Source organism: Lissotriton helveticus, chromosome 10 (genome assembly GCF_964261635.1).
Source record: "Lissotriton helveticus chromosome 10, aLisHel1.1, whole genome shotgun sequence".
In the NCBI taxonomy this organism is placed as follows: Eukaryota; Metazoa; Chordata; class Amphibia; order Caudata; family Salamandridae; genus Lissotriton; species Lissotriton helveticus.
Genome location: NC_136071.1, coordinates 472118076 through 472137657, shown reverse-complemented (window position 1 = coordinate 472137657; position 19582 = coordinate 472118076). Strand labels below are relative to the sequence as shown.

The window sequence follows — 19582 nt, the reverse complement described above, 5'->3', positions numbered from 1 at the left end:
GGCGTTAGAGCTGAGTGATCCTGACTGAGGTCACCCATCCCTGAGAACGCCATATGATTTATTAAAAGCACACACATGATTTGCAGTTGCGGACAAATAATACTATTGGGTACAACAGAGAGGTTTTGAATTGTTCGGTTATTTAATGGGTTTATCGTCAGAATTGCTTGCTAAACCTTTCTGCCAACATATTTTGAAACTTCTGCTGCACAATTAATCATTTTGAACCATTTTTAGAACAACAGCTTTGTGGGAGAAACATGTTAACACCAAAGAAAATCCTCGAGAGAGCTGACTTACTCAATATGGTCTCTGCGCAAACTGGAGCTGTCATTGCAGCATTCTCCTTTTCCAGTGCTGCTTTTAGCTTCCAGCCCTGGCTTGCCAATGTTACAGTGCTGGCAGGCTATGTTCAGAATAAAATAGTAACAAACATTGGCAGCAAAAACGGTTTGGGCTTTTTGTATAGTTAAAGTGTTTTTGCAAGCTGCTGAAAGCAGAGCACAAATTCATGAGTGCAAGTTTCCGGTGCACCCAAGGAAAAGGCATCAGTCTAGCCATGAGTCCATCTCAAAATCTAACACCCTATAGCCCCAATTTTCACACACAAGTTCACATAGTCAATGTTGCACATTTCTTCTTTACCTTCATCAGAATGTTATCTTGGAGAGTTAACATTAGTCGCAAATGTTTAAAGTTTTTTGTCATCAGGAACAGGGCTCTAAATATGCCTCTTTATTGGTTTTATATAAAGCAGGAATCATATGAAGCGTGAATGTAATCAAAACAATGTTTTGGTTGAATTTTATCAACAGAAGGAATCCAATTGAGTCTGAGTGCTGTCAGGATCCGTGCCAGGAGTGAGTCTATGTGCTGTAATTTGCAAGTCTGTCGACGAGTCTGAGCACTGTCAGGAGAGGTTTTCTGAGAGACTCTGGGCATTAGTGCGATTAAGGCTCTAATTGAGTCTGAATAATATGATGATCAGAGATCTGATCAAATCTAGGTTGTATTTGAATAATGAATTTGATTGAGACTTGGCATTTTTAGGGTTATGATTTTGATTAAGCTTGGGCATCATGGGCAGAGCTTTGACAGTGTGAGGATGAAGTCATCAGAAGGGCTCTCAGTGGTTATGGGTACTACCAAAAGCAAAGATCTGAATGAGACTGGCCACTATCCAAAGAAGCTCTGTGACTGGGGGCATTATGCAGAGTTTGGCGAACCGACTATTCAATCACAAATGTCTGACGTATTACAAGTGCATTTTAGCCTATGGCACTTGTAAGACAGTAAAAAGGAAATCTGCCATGTTTTGGGGCAGTGTATACCAGATGCCAAATTCTAAATAAGTCCCCTCGTTTGTATATTAACGGATTAAACAATGTTCACAGATTTTAAGATATAACCTGCAATATATATTTTTATGTATGTGTCTTTTCTGCTGCTACTAAATCTGCAGGGCCTGATTCCTCGACCCTGTGATGTAAAAGTTGTTAATGTATTGCCATAGGGTTATCCCTTTGTAAGAAGTTGAATTTAGACATTCATGGATTTGACAAAGAATGCCACTTGTACTCTTTTAATTTTACAACAGTATAGATTACCAAGAACCTCCAATACCAAAAACGCACTAAAATGTAATTTCAAACAGGGAGGAAATTAGAGAGAATTTAAGTGATGCTGAAAATGCAATCTATGTGTATTGTTCCTTCACTGTTAGGACATTTACGTATTAAGGGAGACCTCAAGTATAGATTGACTTTGTTCTAATTACTTGCCAAGAACAAAATAGATACAATACAAACCTGTCTCAATGTCGTGAACCATGACAGGTTCAAACCCTTACCCTGACAATGCCAATTTACTTAGATTCACCATGGACACCAATCTCTCCCTCGAAAAACGAACAAAGGCGGGTTGGTACAAGTTCTCATATAAAAAGTCAAAGTGTTTCTTCCAGAAAGCAGCTTCTCTCTCAACTGGATGGTGTTAGTGCACTACTCCATGACCTCCCAGTCTCCGCACTGGCATTCTTTAGGGGTATCCTACAAGACCGTACACATCTCATCCAGGGAGTGAAGAAATATGATCACATCACCCCCACCCTGTTGGGATGCCAATGACTATCCCTTGTTCATCTTCAAAACCAAGTGCATAAGTGGAAATTCAGGCCTAAATTCTAGGTTGAACTACATTTCTGGAATTCTGCACAACCTCATGATGATAAGTTCATGAGCCTCTTATATGAGTTGACTTTGCTAGTATTTCAACTCAGGACCTGGGGTTCACACACAGATTCAGTAGAAATAACTTAACACACTGAACCGTTTTACCAGCTTTATAAACTAATTCTAATGCATGCAGAGTTGCGGACCTGAGCAATGGGGCTCCTACTGCCATTCGGCATTAAACAATAATAGTGCAAAGCCCCACACATATCTGCTTGGGTGGTACTAAGTTTGACTTGTAGTTTAACATGACAATATTTATGAAAATTATTTTCAGGCCAAACTGCTTGACCTGTGGTTGTGAGGGACACCAACCACCGGTAACCTGAGAGAAAAACATGCATAGTGCAAATGCACAGTGACAGTTGTACTACTTTTTCCAACACCCCCTCAAAATGTGGATTTGAAAGGCACAAAAAACACTGTAGAGTATCCTAATTTAAGGTAGTGAAAACTCCTATGAGAAATCGGTCATTCAGCTAGACCTGACAGTGCAGCAAGTGTGACAGGGAGAGATACCAGCATCTTTAGCCATTGAGTTTGGTAAAGACCCAGCGAGCTGAGCTCTAAAGCCAATGTGACGGCAGAGGAGACACTTGGATGAATTTCAGCCTGTGCACCCAAATTGACCCTTTGAAATCGTGGTCTGTAGACATTGTAACCTGAGAGGCCTGTAGAGGCTCTGCCGTCAGAGTAATAGGGGTGAACAAAGAGGGTGTGGCAACACAGACAGATGAAAAAAGGCTTTTCATCCAATGAGGTGGAAAAGGAGGTCAAGTGAGGTCAGGCATTGCAGTCAGTGTGACCAAAGAGGCCTCAGGAGGCCCAGTTTTGCTACCAATGTATGAGGGAAGGGATCAGAGTGCAAGCTTCTACAGACAGATGTAGCAATTCCAGGTGTTGTGACTGTTGTCCTGAAGAGAGAGCTCAACGGACAACAGGTCCTGCCGTCAGTGTGACCTGCGAACCCTGAAGAGTCTGGGTCTCCTATCACAGTACTAGGGAGGGACTCAGAGGACAAGGCTTTGTGAACTGATGTGGAGAGGCAGGCTGTGCGGCCAATGAGATGGAGAGAGAGAGTTGGGAGTAGAGGGTCTTTATCACTGAGACCTGATAGGCCTGCAAGTTCAGCGCTCTGCTATCAGAGTAGTAGGGAAGGATCAGAAGGCAGTACAGTCAGTGAGATGGAGGCAAACGTTGAGTGATATCAGGATGTGCAGCCAATGTGACCTAAAAGGTGTGAAGAGGCTGGACTGTGCTGTCAGAGTATTCGGGAAGAACTCAGAGGGTTCAGCACCGCAGACAATTCTGGAGAGGCCAGACCGTGCATCCAGTGAGATGGAGAGCAAGAGGCTTTGACAGGTTATGCTCTGAGAGTGGGTGTTACACCCTCTCCATGACTGGCTTTTGTTATGGGCCTCCTGAGAGCCGAGGCTCTCACCCTAGTAAATCTGCACAGCATCCTGGATGGCAGGTTAGAAAAAATACAATCAGAAAGCACACCAGTCTGGTAGTTTTTCAGGAGCACCTCCTAGGTGACCTCTGGGTGCATGTATTGGTAAATCCCTCACTGAAATCAGTGTGGGTTTATCAATACAAGATGTTTGATACAAAACCCCTATTGGCAATGAAGCCATCATGTAGCTGTGAAACGTGTTCTCACCAGTGTCCAGCACATGTTTTAATATGCCTTCCCTGTCCACTTGCACTGGCAGTAATACGACTGGGCAGCACAAGGGGCCTATCTGCTCATGCAGGTATGCATTCACATGCAATATCCCGCAACCTGCCTTAGGGTTGTCAGGCCTGCTGTAGGGGCGTCTTACAAATATCACATGCAGTGTTAGGGGACATGGCACATAGGGATGTGTGACACGTCGTGTTTGCGCTTTTGTCTGCACCAAGACACACAGGCTGCAATAGTAGTCTTGCATGTCCATGGTGAGAGGTCCCTTAGGGTGGCACAATTCGGGCTGCTGCCCTTAGAGACACTGTTTGGTACCTCAGGCCCTAGGTACTTAGGGTACCATTTACTAGGGACTTACAGAGGGTGGTAAGCGTTTTGCCAATCGGGGAAACAATTGTAAAGTTTTGGGAAAGAGTTCTGGCACTAGGGACCTGGTTAGAAGGAACCCAGTGCACTTCAAGAAGAAATCAGATTAGTTCCCAGGCAATAAGTGATGGTGACCATATCAAAAAGAGCTACTTTCCTACAGTTTGGGGGTCACCGTTTCTGCCTCTTTGCCCCACATATACATTAAAGATGGCTGCTACACATCATGATATTCCTCTGAGGCTGCATAGCCCTTTTAAGCACAGGGTGTGTGCTCTGGATCTGTGAGGGTGGCCGATGTACTTGGGCCTTGTGAGTGGAGAGAGTCTGGCCAGGGCTGTAAAACATGCCCCTGTGTTGCCAAGGAGCCCCAGCACTCTAGGTGCCCGCTAACCTGTCGGGAAGGGGGGGGGGGCACCGTTCTGCCAGAGGCCAATAAATTTCTGTGGCAAATGGAAGAGTCAGTGGCCCCTCCTCACATTCTGGAGGGGGGGGGGGGGCTTCATTTTGCATTACACCACTGGACCTGGCCTTAGGGTCTGTGCCTGGGGCCTGTGAGCCCAGGGTATGTGTTCGGGCTCTGTGAGCTCTAGGTATGTCCTTGAGCACACGGTATGCACCTCGGTCAGCCCTGTACAATGTGGACAACTCTAAGTTCATGACTTCAGTAATCTTTGGAGCCCGTTTTAGAACATTCACATCTTTTTGCACTGATAATATAAGAGCAAATAAAGAACTTGATACTAAATAGTGCCTCGTGGCATTTCATCAAAAGAGGGACGGTGGTACTTCGGGTCATCAACTTGTCAACTATTGCAAAATTAAGTTATGAAAGTATGAAAAGATATTAATGAAACCATGCTGCGGGTCTGTCTTTGGGACAATCACCTAACCCCCTCAATGGCAGTGAGGTCACGCAGTCAGTGTGCTGTTTACTTTTCATTTTGACTGGTCAAGTGCTGTATTGCTTACCGACTGCGATAATATTGCTGCATAAACTATTAAGTAAATATCCAGCTGCCTGCTGATTGGTGGTATTTTTTGTAAAGTCAGAGTCTAGATATGAATGTGTCAATAAAAGGATTCAATGCCATATGCATTATGCCCCTCCCCTAGTTACCCAGACGCCTCTTAAACGTACGTTTTCGCCCCGGTCCTTTTCCATCCTACTGAGAGAGAGCACTGAAGCAGCCCCGACCTCCGGGGCTTAGACGCGTCTCCCCTCTTCCACTGTGTGATCCTGTGCTCTCCCGAGTGCTGAATATCCGGTTGCAAACCCACGAACGAGGGCTGCTGTCACGGAAACGGAAGGAAGGACGGCACATTGATTTTGCCATTACTATATTCACGTCGCTCGCACAATGTTCCTTTAAAATTCGTTTTTCACGTTTCTTTACACGAGTTCGTGGTTTCATTTAAACAGTTTGCCGTGAGCCCTGCGCCTGCCTGCGCTCACTCACGTCGTAAGCGCCTTTCTCAGAGCAGAGACCCCGGCTTCGAGCCTGGCAGCTCAGGCGGCGGCGCGAGCGGACCCCGCGAGCGCGTGGGACAGCGTCGCCCCTCCACCCTCCCGTCCCGCCGGCTCTCGCGCGCGCCCTGCGCACACCCCCTCATCCATAATTGATGCCCGCTCTGGGCAGATGCTGCGGGGCCCGGGACTGGAGCATCTGCTAAGTTTATGGAGGAGAGCGGGAGCAGGATGGTGCAGCAGGTATTTCACTTTCTTTTCCGCTCGGCGCTGGCGTCGCGTCGCGTCACAGGGAGGGCACTGCGGGTGTTCATCAGTCCCGCGCCGCGCGAGCCTCTCGCGAGCCCCTGCTGCCCAAGTCATTCAGCAGGCACCTTCCCCGCCCCCCCGCCTTGCGTGGTATCTGGAGCGGGGACGCCCGCCAGCAGCAGGTTAACTGCAGCAGCGTGTGCGCACCTCAATTCTGCGGCTTTGTGTTCCTGCCCCGAGGAAAGAGATGGCTTAGCTTCATTTAACTATAGTAGAAGCGGCTTCATTTTGCAAACGTTATGCCACTTGAGTGGTAAAAAAAAAAGAAACAAAATACCGCTATTTCAAATGTTGGCAGGTGTAGCTGTGACGTTAAATGGGAGCTGTGTTGATGTGTGTGACTGTCTTTGTATCAATACATCTGTCTATCATTCCATGTTTGCATTGAGTAAGAGACAGCCTGTTAATGTTTACTAATCTATGTACTAGTGTGTCTGTGTTTTGTTTCTCCGTGTATCTACCTTTCGCAGTTGCATCTGTCTATCTATCTAGCTATCTGTCTATCTATCTACAAATCTATCTATCTATCTATCTATCTATCTATCTATCTATCTATCTATCTATCTATCTATCTATGTTTTGTTGCTCCGTGTATCTACCTTTCGCAGTTGTATCTGTCTATCTATCTAGCTATCTGTCTATCTATCTACAAATCAATCTATCTATCTATCTATCTATCTATCTATCTATCTATCTATCTATCTATCTATCTATCTATCTATCTATCTATCTTCTTTCTTTCTGCATGTTCATTCCACACATCCTCAGTAGAGATGCACACGCTGAGCTAATTCGATTGCTTGCTACCTAAAATCTTCCTTTTGTTTTATGAAAACTGCTGCCAACGTAAACTACGGAGACAGGCCCTTACGAGACTCAATGCAGGCTAGAAAATGCACGGCTTCTACTAGTATCGATTTATTTTTGTTCAGAAAACAGTTTTCATCCATAGGGTATGTATGATTTTTCAGGTTCTCCCTTTTATTCTCTACTTTTCTGTTCAGCTACTTCTTCGCGAGCAGTTCCGTGCTATGCCACGTAAGGCATATTTTGGGAGCTGAAATGTGTTTTTCATTAGATTCCAGGCCAGAGCACCGAGCAGAGTCTGACTGCCTGCCATCTTTTGTTCTCCTCACGTCTGCCAGGGATTGCTTTATAAGGGATCCTCGCGCCACGTGCAGTCGACAGATCTAATGACCGTTGAAGGGCAGTCTGAAGACGGTGGCCTGTAGGGAGTTCGAATCCCCCCGGCCCGTACCTGCAGGAACACTGCAGCGCAGTGTTGAAAGTTGCTAGTGAGAATTCTTCGAAAAGCCCAGTTCTCTTAATTAAATATTAGCTGTAATTAGCTGTGTGTTTGAATGCAGCAAATATTAATCAGGGTCTCGTGGAACTGCTGTCAGCGTTAATGAGAAACAGTGGGGGTTTGGTAACATCTGTTTTAGCACTCAAGGTAGTAGTAAAGCCTTCTGATGAAATGCACCTGCATAAATGCTGCTCGGGCCCCTTCTGCCCTGCGTGTTCAATTTATGTCTGCTGAGGAGAACGCTGATCGAATACAAATCTGGCAGGAGGGCAAAGGTCAAGCTAGGCCAAACCATGGGTGATACTGTACATGATGTGACATTACCACATCATTTCTCCCGATCTGAGCTACACAATTCACCATGTTTCTGTTCTTCCCTGCATGCTCTTTCCAGGTCCTTTCTACCAAAATGCAAGTGGGGAAAACTGCTGCTTGCAGTCATTTTGCAACAGTTATAATCCCTGCTTTGGTGCCAGCTAGCCAATTGCGGTTGATTATGGATTACGGCAGCCTGCAGAACCTGGGTTTAGACAAGGCATGTGAAAAATAGTCATGAACTAAGTGCGCCCACTGAGCGTGGCCAATCATGCTGAACTAGAAAAATGTAATAATATATGTAGAATGTGATTTGGGAAGAAATAGACCTACTCATGCCGCACATTGGACCTAATAATCAGAGGCCTCTGAATTTCTGTGGGATGAATTCCTGTGAATGAAGAGATCTGCTTTGTTGCCAAAATCTCAGTGTGAGAATCCAGGGTAAAATGAGCAATAACCAGGGAATTGGACCCAGAATTACTGATTCCCCTGCTAATTTCTGAAGAGCCCCTCAGGGGCCCTGATGTAATAGCCCGACCTTTCATCACCTCCAGAGTTTCCAAAACCCTCTATAGTGTAACTCCAAGGATGCGAAAAATTGAGGCAGATTTTGTGTGTACTCATAATGAGGGCCCTAATGGTGCTATCACACAGAGCTGAGAATTCTACAAGTTTAGAGTCTAGACTTTATAATGCTATGTAGAGAAGGTTTACAGATTTAGTTGTAATCCACACCATGTTTTGCAAGCTTAACAGGGATATGAAATTGGGCTTTCAACTGCATTTCGGATTTTACATCCAATCAGGCCTGCCTACATAACAATGAAGCTGCAATATTGTCCCCCCATTTCCCACACTTTCAAAAATTCCTGACTGCTTCAAGTACTCCTGGTTGGGAAAGTCCAAATTAAGGCCAGAACATTCCTAAGGGTAGCAAGCCGAGGATGGAATGAACAGCCTGTTCCAGATATTTGGTCAGTGCACAATCTTCTGTTCAACCCAAAGCTCCACAGCTGCTTTTCAATGAATTTTACCTACCCAAATAGTACGGAATACACAGGGTGTCATGATCTACTAAATTCTTTTTTATGGTCTTGCTTGACTGTGCAGCTGTTGCCAGACAATTAAGTGAAAATCACAAGGAGTGGGGCTTTGGCTCTGTCCATATGTTGGGAGCCAGGAGGACACGTTTTGAGTGGGCAAAAAGTATGTGCTTCCATGCATACGTGCTTGCCCTTCACACAGCTGCAAGCATATTTGTGCATTTATAAAGCTGCCTGAGCTTGGACCTTCAGGGACACAGACGTGACATTGTAATACTATTAAAGAGTCCTAGTTAACTGGAAAATGTGTGGCGTTTTTCTCTGGCAGCAGATCAGATGGGAGGAGGGCTGTCATTAACCTACATGGAGTTTTGGGACTGGCTTGACAGTGTAACTGTCAGCTGACCTTTTAACCTATATCAATATTATTCTACTGTTCTTTACTCATGCCCAAATACTAACCCCGGTCGTAGTGTGCGTAGTGGGGCTATGCTGAGGTCCATTGAGTTGAAAACAAACTCTGTGGAACTCCGCTACGCCACCCGCCTCCACCCCCCCAATTATAAAAAATAATTAAACATTAAAAAAATAAATTTAAAACCACTTACCTGGCATGCAGCTTCCCCGGGCTGCCCTCCTCCTCTTCTTTAACGTCTCGCTAATCCTTGTGAGAACTGCGCGTGTGCGCGCGCCCGTGCATACTCATTTCTTGTGAGAAATACGAGGACCCGTGCAGTTTTCACAAGGATTACCATTAGGACGAATAAGAGGAGGAAGGCAGCCCGGGGAGGCAGGATGCCAGGTAAGTAGTTTGTAATTTATTCTTTAATCATGCTCAATTATTTTTTATAATTGGGGGTGGAGGTAGGACTGGCCAACTCCGCCCCGCTGCGGAGTGTGCAGAGATTTGCTTTCTCCGTGTTCTCCGTGAAGCGCGGCGAAGGCAAATCTCCACACACTCCAAATACATATCCATTCCCATGCTGCTTGTAGTGCTTCATATTAACATACAACATTCTTTTAAAGCCAGACTTATCGGCATTGCTAATGCTTGTTTTAATTAGAATAGTGATCCAAGGGTTGAGTTTAAAATTATTATTATACCTGCAGGAAGAAGAGTAAAAAATCAAAGGAAGGAGAACATGTACAAGCAAGGTGAAAGAGTGCAGCACTGACTATGACTATGGTCGAATTTAGCACTAGACACTTGTCTAGAAAAGTCCCTGGCCCAACGTTGCAATAGTCAAGGTGAACATTAGTAAAGATGTGCAGCCTTCTGCCTGTATCTACTTTCTATGAAAGAGAAGATGAGGTACAGTAGAGTGGCACACATTGTATCCCATTGCAAATGTGCAGCAGGGTTTTGATGGGTTCTGTTTGAGAGTCTAAGTTGGACTAAATGCAACCTGTGACCTCTTACTTAAAAAGCGAGCAGATTTATTTTAACTATTTTGTACACATTGGGCACAGGAGTGTAGGGGTTGCAGGAAACAAGCCTCTTACTAGTGATGGAAGTGATAGAACAAGCATGTAGGAGGTGGATAGCTGGAGTTCATCTTTCAAGTGAACACACTGGAATCTTTGGCAACACCCCTGTCTCCATGGAAATATAATTAATACACAGTAGGAGGAGCATTACGAAGCACAAGCCAAAAATGTCAGATGGAGGAGAAGCGAACATGAAAGAAATTGACTTGGATCAGAGGTGAGCAAACAAAAAACGAGTGATGTCTAGATAGCCCTATGTATAGATAAAGAGGAGAGGGTGGCACAATTGTCGAAGGTTATAAGGCTGGATGTCACATGGACATCATTTTACCAAAATACCAGTGGTGCCGGAAGTAACATCACACGCCCTTTGACCTCCACTTTCATTCACACACACAAACTTACACATAAATACAAATTCACACATATACACTATCTCACACATAAACACACTCTCACCCACAATCATACACACAACATACATTTAAAAACACTTTTTACTAACCTCAGCTGCCATGGAAGGACATATTACAGCTTATTGTACTCCATTTGTATTACACTATTAGTGAGACATTTATTTGATTTATTCACTATTAGTGTAATAAAAAATTGACAGATTATAAAGAGAGTGGAGCCCTAGCTGCTCCAATGTTCATAGCACTGAAATTGCCTTTCTGCGGCCAGGGGTTGCAAAGGTTTTGGTAGAGGTAGCAAAGGACAAGATAGGGGTCACAACTGCGACCCCTGGTAACCCCTAAGTGATGTCCATGCCTTAGGCCATAGGCTTAGATGATGCCTTGTCCCTTGGTTTTAGAGTCAGAAGTATGCGTGGGTCGTGGAATTGGGGGCATGATTGTATCTGGGCTTCAGGTTGAAGACATGAGTGATGCCCTAGGAGTCTCTTGGATTTTTAGGCACAATGGTGTTTGTCATTTGGGATTTAGGCTAGGGCGATGTTTTAGCCCATGGTCTTACGTTCAGAACTGTGTCCTACTTCTTTATCCCACCCTCTGATTAATCCACCAACTCTCGCTTCTGCTATTAGGATTTAGTTTCAGCTCTCGGTTTTAGGGTTTTGGTATGTCTTGGCTCTTGGTTTGAATATCGGAAATGCTGTCGTTTTTGCTTTTTTGATCAGGATTATGTATTGACTCTTGTCTCTGCGATCAGGGTGAATACTTGACTTTAGCTTTTGGTTAGAGTATAGTATTTGACACCTCACTTGGTACTTCAGAAGATCTGTTTTTTTCATCAATTGTGTGGGTTTGAGGGGAATTAACTTTATTTGGGATGAAGGTCATTTCTAGAAATTTTGGAATCAGGGCAGTTTGAAAAAGTTAGTATTGGTTATTTGGAAACTGGTCTATGATCGAGTTTCAGAAGCTTTTGTTCAGACTGAACGTTTCTTTTATTCACAGCACCCAAATTGCATTTTTTATTACGATTGAAGGCTTGATTCCGTGTCTACTAGATCATGATGTCAAATTAATTCTGAAATGATGCCGATGCAATCTGAAAAGCCCTATTTTTATGCACAAAAAACCGAATTTAGTACGGACTTCTAATGCTGAATAAGCTTTTTTCTATATTACGGTTCATTATTGAAATTGGAGAAATTTTCCTTTCAAATTATAACTATAAAAGCATGCACAATACAATACATAAATTGAGGTCATTTCAAATTCACAATGTTTTCCTAATGTGCGATGGACACGAACATATTACAAAAATCTAATTTCTGTTTCCTAATTCCATCATGTTAGGTTGTTGAACAAAAAAGCTTGCAAGTAAGGCTGATACTTTCAGATGGAGTAAGTATATGCACTCCCTGAGGGATTATATTAACATTTAATTTAATCTTCACTGGCATTTTAACTATCGTATGAAAAGCATGCTGTCAAACAGAACTATAGTTTCACTTCTGAAAGACACTCAAATGATACAGTTGAAAACTTCAGGGGTAATTAAATCAACTACACATTTTACTCAGTGGAAATACACGTTTTGCCCTTTGACAGCAAGTGACAAGAGACTCACAAAAGAGTGACCTCTTTCCAAAGGTGCAGTATCTCTATTAATATAATATTTGGCAGCCCATTATGGCACACTGGGGTTTTTAACTTTTGACTGGTGTAAGTTATCTTTCAGTTTTTATTATGTTCAGTTGATCTGACTGGTAGAGGCATTTATTATCTATGTTGAAATCTCTTGATAACTCGTTGCACGGGACACTGTCATGAGCGATCTACTGGAGGGAATATTTCTCGTCTCTTGTTTATTACAATGGCTGTTTTCACTCCGTTTATTTTTATATTACTTAACCTTGAATATCTTAGTCAACCCTCATGGTTTATTACTCACCAAGCAGGTTCGTTTAATTAAAATATTTAGGGGCCGATTAGATGCCGTTCGGAAGGCCTCCGATTCGGATTCGGGTTTGCCAAATCCTTGTGCCTGACCGTATCGTACACAGTTCCCAACAACTGATTACAATGCCTGTAAACCACTAGGGCTGTCCAAATTGGTTCTGAAAGGCATTCAGACAGGTTGCGTCTTTCTGAGCCGAATCGTACAGCTCTATGGCCTTTGTTTCCGAGCAAGCAATTACGATGACCGATTCGGACAGCCGTTCTGAATCATTTCCTACGGAACAAATTGGGTGCCAGAATCTGTCTTTGAGTCTGCCATAATCTGTCACACGGGGCCTTCTGAATCAGGCCCGTGGGGGTACTCAAGGGACCCACCTCTCCAATCATGCACAATGTTGCAGGCACCAATAGGTGTCTGCCAAAGGGTGCACTATTTTCCCCAACCATCACTTTTTTCAATGGGCGCCTGTGTATTAGCTCGGAACACAGCCTTCCATTGAAGTCAATGGGAGTCCAACTGAATTGTATCCGGAATCATCCAAATCGCTTGGTCGGACTCCCCCGATTCAAGCCTTTCGAAAAGCATTCCAGGACCGATTTGGTAGGAATGCTTTCCGGACGAGATCGTAATTGGCCCCTTAGTCCCAAATGTGGCAAATTGCATCTGAATTAGTTGAATGTGTTTGAGGGATGCTTACCTTTGGCTAAAAAAATACATATTTTAGCAACATGCCCTTGGATCCTGGCCTTTACCTGTGCATTTATCTGGAAACACTAGCAGTAAAACAGAGCCCTGAGCTGAAGAGGTCATGGCCACAGTCTCTGCCTACACTCTGAGAAAGTGGTGAAATAATGGATAACGTACTGAAAGGGGCAGTCCCAATGATTATGGTATGTGCACTATGCATAATGAATTTATTGAAAGGTTACTTAAAACTATTACAAAATATAATCAGTCAGAGGCTGATAATACAATAAAGCAAACTTAAAACATATGTACTACTATAAGATATATTATCACAATATGAATTTTGAAAGTCTTATTATTGACATTGTTGAGACCATCTTTCTAAAAACAAATGCTTTAATTTTTTTTTTTAGATGACATCTCATCAAATACCTATTCCTTTTCAACTACTATATCAGCAACCACTCTTTGTTGTCTTGACACTTATGTCCGGTATGAACTGCACACTCACATTTAGATATGAAAGAATTCAGTGGACAGTCTGCATGGTCTCAGCAACCTATGTGCAAACGTGTTATCAAATAGGTATGCAGGACTATAGGAACGGTCAGATTATTTACCAGTAATTTTAATTTCTCCAACTTCTAGTCTTCCTCGTTACAATCCTATTTTAAAAGGTGTAGGGAGGAGAGAAAGGTAAAGCTAGGTATAAATGTTGGTTGGCAAGGGAAGTAGTTTGAGTTAATCCCACCTTCATTATCCCGGAGGAGGAAGTTCAGCCGTATTGGGGAATTATTCCCAACTTTTTTATGGTCTCACCTACTAGAGAACATGGCTTGTCTTTTGCAAGATGTTCTTCCCTGAAACATAGATTTTTTGTGACTTTCTGTGTTTTTTTAATGTTATTTCCTAATTATAACATCTCTCAAATCTTTGGTTTTTAAGTGAATTTCTAAGGCTTTTAAATGTATTTCCTAGCTGTAATCTGCAACCTTTAAAAATGAGTGTGTGAGTGGGGGCATGGGTGTCTCATTAGGTGTGAGAGTGAGTGCATGAGTATCTCAATGGATGTGTGAGTGGGTGTGTGAGTGTCCGAGTGGGTCTAGGAGTAACTGCATAGGTTTCTCACTGGGTGTCCGAGTGAGTGGCTGAGTGAGTCTGTGAGTGGGTTCATGAGTGTCTGATTGGGTGTCTGAGAGGGTGAATAAGTGTCTGAGTGACTGTCTGAGTGGGTCTGTGAGTCGTGTGAGAGTATCTGGGTGGATTTGCAAGTGCCTCAATCAGCGTGTGAGTAAGTCTGTGAGTGGGTTAATGAATGTCTGTGTGGGTCTGTGAGTGGGTGCATTAGTCTCTGAGTAATAATAATAATAATAATAATAGGGGCATTTGTAAAGCGCTGAGTTACGCACACCGGCGTGTCCCCGCGCTATGGTGAGAGAGGCGGATGCTAGAATTTTAACTGAGGGGCGAGCATTCTACCTGACATATAGGTATGTTTTTAATTTAGCACGGAACCTAGTTTCAGCCGGTTCTAGTCGTAGCTCCACCGGAAGTTTGTTCCAATGATTTGCCGCTAAGTACCTGAACGATCTTCCTCCCATGCGGGCTTTCTTCACCATGGGGATTTTTAACAGTCCCCCACCCGCAGATCTTAATGCTCGAGCAGGTTCATAGGGCTCAATCAGGCTCTGCAGTGGCCGAGGTGCCCTGCCATTCAAGATACGATGGCAGGTGCAAAGGGCCTTGTACTCTACTCTGCTCCTCACGGGGAGCCAGTGTAGCCTCTGCAAGGCCTCCATCGAGGGCGCCCTTTTGGGCAGCCTGAGGATCAGGCGTGCTGCCGCGTTCTGCAGCACTTGAAGGCGACCGAAGCTTTTCCCAGGTGCCCTCAGGTACAGCAGGTTCGCATAATCCAACCTTGCGGTCACCAGTGCATGAACCAGGGTTTTACGGGCCTCCGTGGGCAGCAGTTCCTGAATTTTCCTCAGCCTTTTTAAGACTCCAAAGCACATACCCACCACACGGTTGATTTGGGGCCCAAAGGTGAGACCCGCATCAAACCACACCCCCAGGTTTTTTGCCTCCTGACAGGGGGTGGGGGTCGGCCCCAGACAGGATGGCCACCATGCCGACGACCAAGCAGACTGGTCTCTCCCCACCACAAGCACCTCTGCCTTGCTGCCATTAAGTTTCAGACAGTTCATAGCCATCCAGTTGGCAAGATCTTTCATACACGACCGGAAACTATCTGCCGCAAGACAGGGCGCGTGCGACAGGGAGATGACCAGCTGCGTATCGTCGCCATAGGATACTATCTGAAGGTGTAGGTGTGTGAGTGGGAGTGGGAGTCTCTGAGTGGGTCTGGGAATGGCTGAGTGTGTGGCTGTAGGGGTCTGTGAGTGAGTATATTAGTGTCTGGATGGGTCTGCAAGTGGGTGTATGGGTCTGAGTGGATCTGTGAGTGGGTGCCTGAGTGGCTGAGTGTGTCTGTGAATGGATGTGTGAGTGTCTGTGTGGGTGTGTCAGTAGCTGTGTGAGTGTCTCAGCCATACAATCACCACATCTGCCCTTTTATCCAACACAAGCCCACAGTTTTGCACAAAATGTCTGCTTCCTGGGGTAAATTTCCAGTACAAATTCTAGGCTAAGGCTGCACTTGATAAACAGTCCTTCATCCTGGCATCCTGGGACATAGCAGGAGCTGTCCCTGGGAGATGTGGTGATCCCCAGGGCCATGCATGGCTCCAGGAGAGGGAGTCAGACACCCCACTCCTTAATTGTTCACGGGCCAGGGAGGAGGTGGTCCTTGGGGCTGTATAAAGCCTGGGAAGGGGCTGAGTGGCCTTGTTCCTCTGTAAAATGTTATTTTGGTCCCTGGGAGGTGGTGGTCCCTGGGGTGAGGGGGTCTGTGTGGCCCCCACATTTTTGTTGAATTTTCCCTGGCACGGTGTTGGTCCCCAATGAACCCCAGGGGGGCTTGTTGTCCCTGGATCTCGAAATTAATAATAATCTCCATCGAGGTGGTGGTCCCTGTGGTTCAAAGAGCATCAGGAGGGGGACCTGTGTGCCCTCTTTTTTTAGAAAATGCCCCCGGGACCTGGCCCACCCATTTAAAAAACTGTGCTGGTGCCTGTGCTTGTTTGTTTTACATTTTTGCCACACATTCATGAATTTCACGAAATTGTGGCCACATAAAAAAAAAACGCTTTTTCTGCCCTGCTCGGGTTCCTCTGGGACCACCAGACCAAGGCTTGGGGGTCAGTGTACTCCTACCCTGCCCTCTTTACTTTTTCATTTTTTTTTGGGTACTCGACTGAAACCAAATCCAAGATGGCTGCCAACACTTCCTGGTTGAAGTGTAGGCAGCCAATCAGAGCTCTGCAGTTTTCTGCACAAGCTCGTCATTATTCATGAAGACTTCACAATCGCAGATAAATACATTTGGATTTTCTTTAAAAGCTCGCAAGCTACTGAACCGATTTACACCAAATAACAAAAAGCACAATCTGCAGACCAAAAGTGAGCTTTCTGTCAAATTTGGTGTAATTCCGTTCAGTGGTTCGGGCTGCAGGCATGTCTAAAGAATCTATGTGAATTAACATGAAAAAGATGCACCTTTTTGACAATCACATTACTGAAACGTGTTTTCTCTGCAATTCTGCCTTGAAAAATGATCTGAAGCTCTCTATACAGGTGAATGCATCATTGATCTGTTGGAGCGCAATTTTTTCTGTAGGGACTGTGACGAGTGGGTTCTTTCTTGTTATTTCCTGGTGAGAGCAAATTTCATGGTTCTCCCTTTAAATTGCTATGAGTATGCAAATGCCCAAAATCCCTTACAAGCTCCGCCCATTTTGCTCAGCACATCTTACATTACAATACATTAGACTGGAGATTTATGACACATTTAGAGGCTGCACTTCTTCAAAGGATTCTCAGCTCAACAGATGTGGTTATAAGCCGATGAAACTCTGAATGATAATCATATTTTGTTGTTTATATTTACAGAATACTCCATGCTTTTGTAGCAAGAAGAAAATAATGAATTGTTTAATTGTGTTTTTCAGGGAAATCAGGAAGCAACAGCACCTCCAGACACAATGGCGCAGCCTTATGCCTCGGCCCAGTTTGCCCCACCTCAGAACGGCATCCCCGCAGAATACACAACTCCACACCCACATCCGGCTCCAGACTACACGGGACAGAACACGGTGACAGAGCACACGTTAAACATGTACCCGCCTCCTCAGTCACACTCTGAACAGAGTGCAACGGACACAAATGCACAAACTGTCTCCGGCACAGCCACAGTAAGTTCTTTTTGATACTGCTTGCTTGAAAAGGTCAGGCGCTGCTGAGAACACCATCAAAAGTTAGCCTTATCTGTCACTTATCTTGCACTGGGATGTTTTTCCTTCACTTACAAAATATTCCAAGAAATTTGGAACTTAAAGTATAACATTTTTGCCATGAAATTATTTAGAACCATACAATAAAGGGACATTGCAAGTCATGGAGGAGTTTGAAGATTACATTAGATCTCAGAATTGTGAAGTGACTGACAGTTCTCCCTTTTTTATGTGGGTAGGTAGGCTTTATGCTCATATTCACAGTGACACTCACCTGTGCCACCTCTTAAATATTTAATTTCCTGTTCCTTCTGATGCATGTTATCTACTGCGTGAACATGTAAATGTATGAATCTGCATTCTGGGGAGAGATTATCCAACAGGCGGTACATACTTTCTGGCAAACAAATGTTCTCAACATTTCATTGTAAGTCAAAGGGAGGAGGGAGCAAACTGCCTCTGCTCCCAGTACAGTTCACCCCATAGCATTCTGGTAAATGAAGTATGCTGACGTCAAATTTACTGTAGTTTTTAACCAAAGTTGGTGCAGGTAGTGATGTTATATTCAGACACGTGTTTCTGGGTTTAGCCTTTCATCAGTAGTGGGTAGAAGTAGTAGAGAGCAGATGAAAGTCATCTGGGATTGCTGAAATTCTGCACTGTGCCTGTGAAGTGGTACTGTGACCTGTGAAGACATGGCCTGCATTTCAGCAACCTAAGATGTCATTTCTCTGCTTTCTACTACATCTAAAGGGCTAAACCCAGAAACACATGTCTAGAGATAACACCACTACCTGCATCAACTTTGGTGAAAAACGACAGTAACTTTGAAATAAGCGTACTGAATTTACCAGAATGCAATGGTGTGAACTGTGTTGGGATGAGAGGCAGTGTGCTCCCTACCCACTTGTGTTTAAAGGGCTCCCATGAGCCGACAAGCTGAAAAGCTCACCTGGGATGCACCTATGTGCCTGTGGTGCGATACTGTGACCTGTGAGAACTTGTGCAGCATTTCAGCAACCCCAGATGACTTTTGTCTGCTCTCTTCTACCTGCACCAGTTTTGATGAAAAACCTCGGCAACTAGAAATAAGCGTACTGCAGATGCCAGAGTGCAATGGGTGAACTGTGCTGGGTTGATAGACAATGTGCTCCCTCCCCCATTGACTTCATTGTAAGTCACCTACCACGGCCCGCGGATACCTATTTAAAAAAATGTGCCAATAGGCGGCTAGAGTCCTGCTCCACTGTTTTAATTTCCAGCAGTTTACTAACTAAAGAGATAACCCCTGTCAGAGAAGGAGTTTTCATATAAAAAGAATCTGAAAATTTTAATCACACGTTTCTCTGGCACTTGATTTTGTTCTCAGGAAGCTGCTAATTAGCACTCTGTGCAACATCTTGATTTGTGGCATCAGTCCTCAACAGCAATGGATATATTTCAATAGTAGAGCTGTGATTACCGATAGCTGAGTAATATCCGTATTTTGTTCTCCATGACATCTTAATGTCCTATTGTACAGTAGTTATACAAAGGCGGAAAGAAAGATGGTGAATACTGTTATCCCCACTTTCCACATTCTGTTCTGAGATACCTTAGGTCATAGGGTTTCAACAAACATGGAAATTGATAGTGTTGTGTTGAAAGGCGCTGTGCTCATTTCACAACTCCCAAAGCTTAGTCCCCCGGAGTACATGTCCCTTATGCACAGCGATGGCATCAGGGTATTTCAGTCATTTCAGAAGGCCTTGTACTCATTTCACAACTCCCAAATCATAGTTCCTCATAGTACATGTACCTTGTGCACAGTGATAGCCAGTCATTTAAATAAAAGGAACCCTATATCCCAAGGGGGGCCCTCCTCTATGATGGAAGAAGCTTGGCGCTTACATCTTCTCCCAAAGGTAGGATGGGAGCACTCTCACTAAGTTTTGTTCCTCAACCCAGCTGCTTATGCAGT

At 44.3% G+C, this 19582-nt stretch overlaps 1 protein-coding gene across 14 annotated transcripts in view; it reads left to right on the top strand.

The window, feature by feature from the left end:
* Positions 1–19582, top strand: part of RBFOX1 (RNA binding fox-1 homolog 1) — an 836688-nt gene that overhangs the window by 293638 nt on the left and 523468 nt on the right. For all 14 annotated transcript variants that reach the window (XR_013601626.1, XM_078662952.1, XM_078662959.1 and 11 more), the window contains exon 2: positions 17341–17583. Coding sequence is in view for 13 of the 14 variants with exons in the window: in XM_078662952.1 (XP_078519078.1) it covers positions 17341–17583 (243 nt within the window). In the remaining variant the exon portion in view is untranslated. The remainder of the gene's footprint in view (positions 1–17340; positions 17584–19582) is intronic.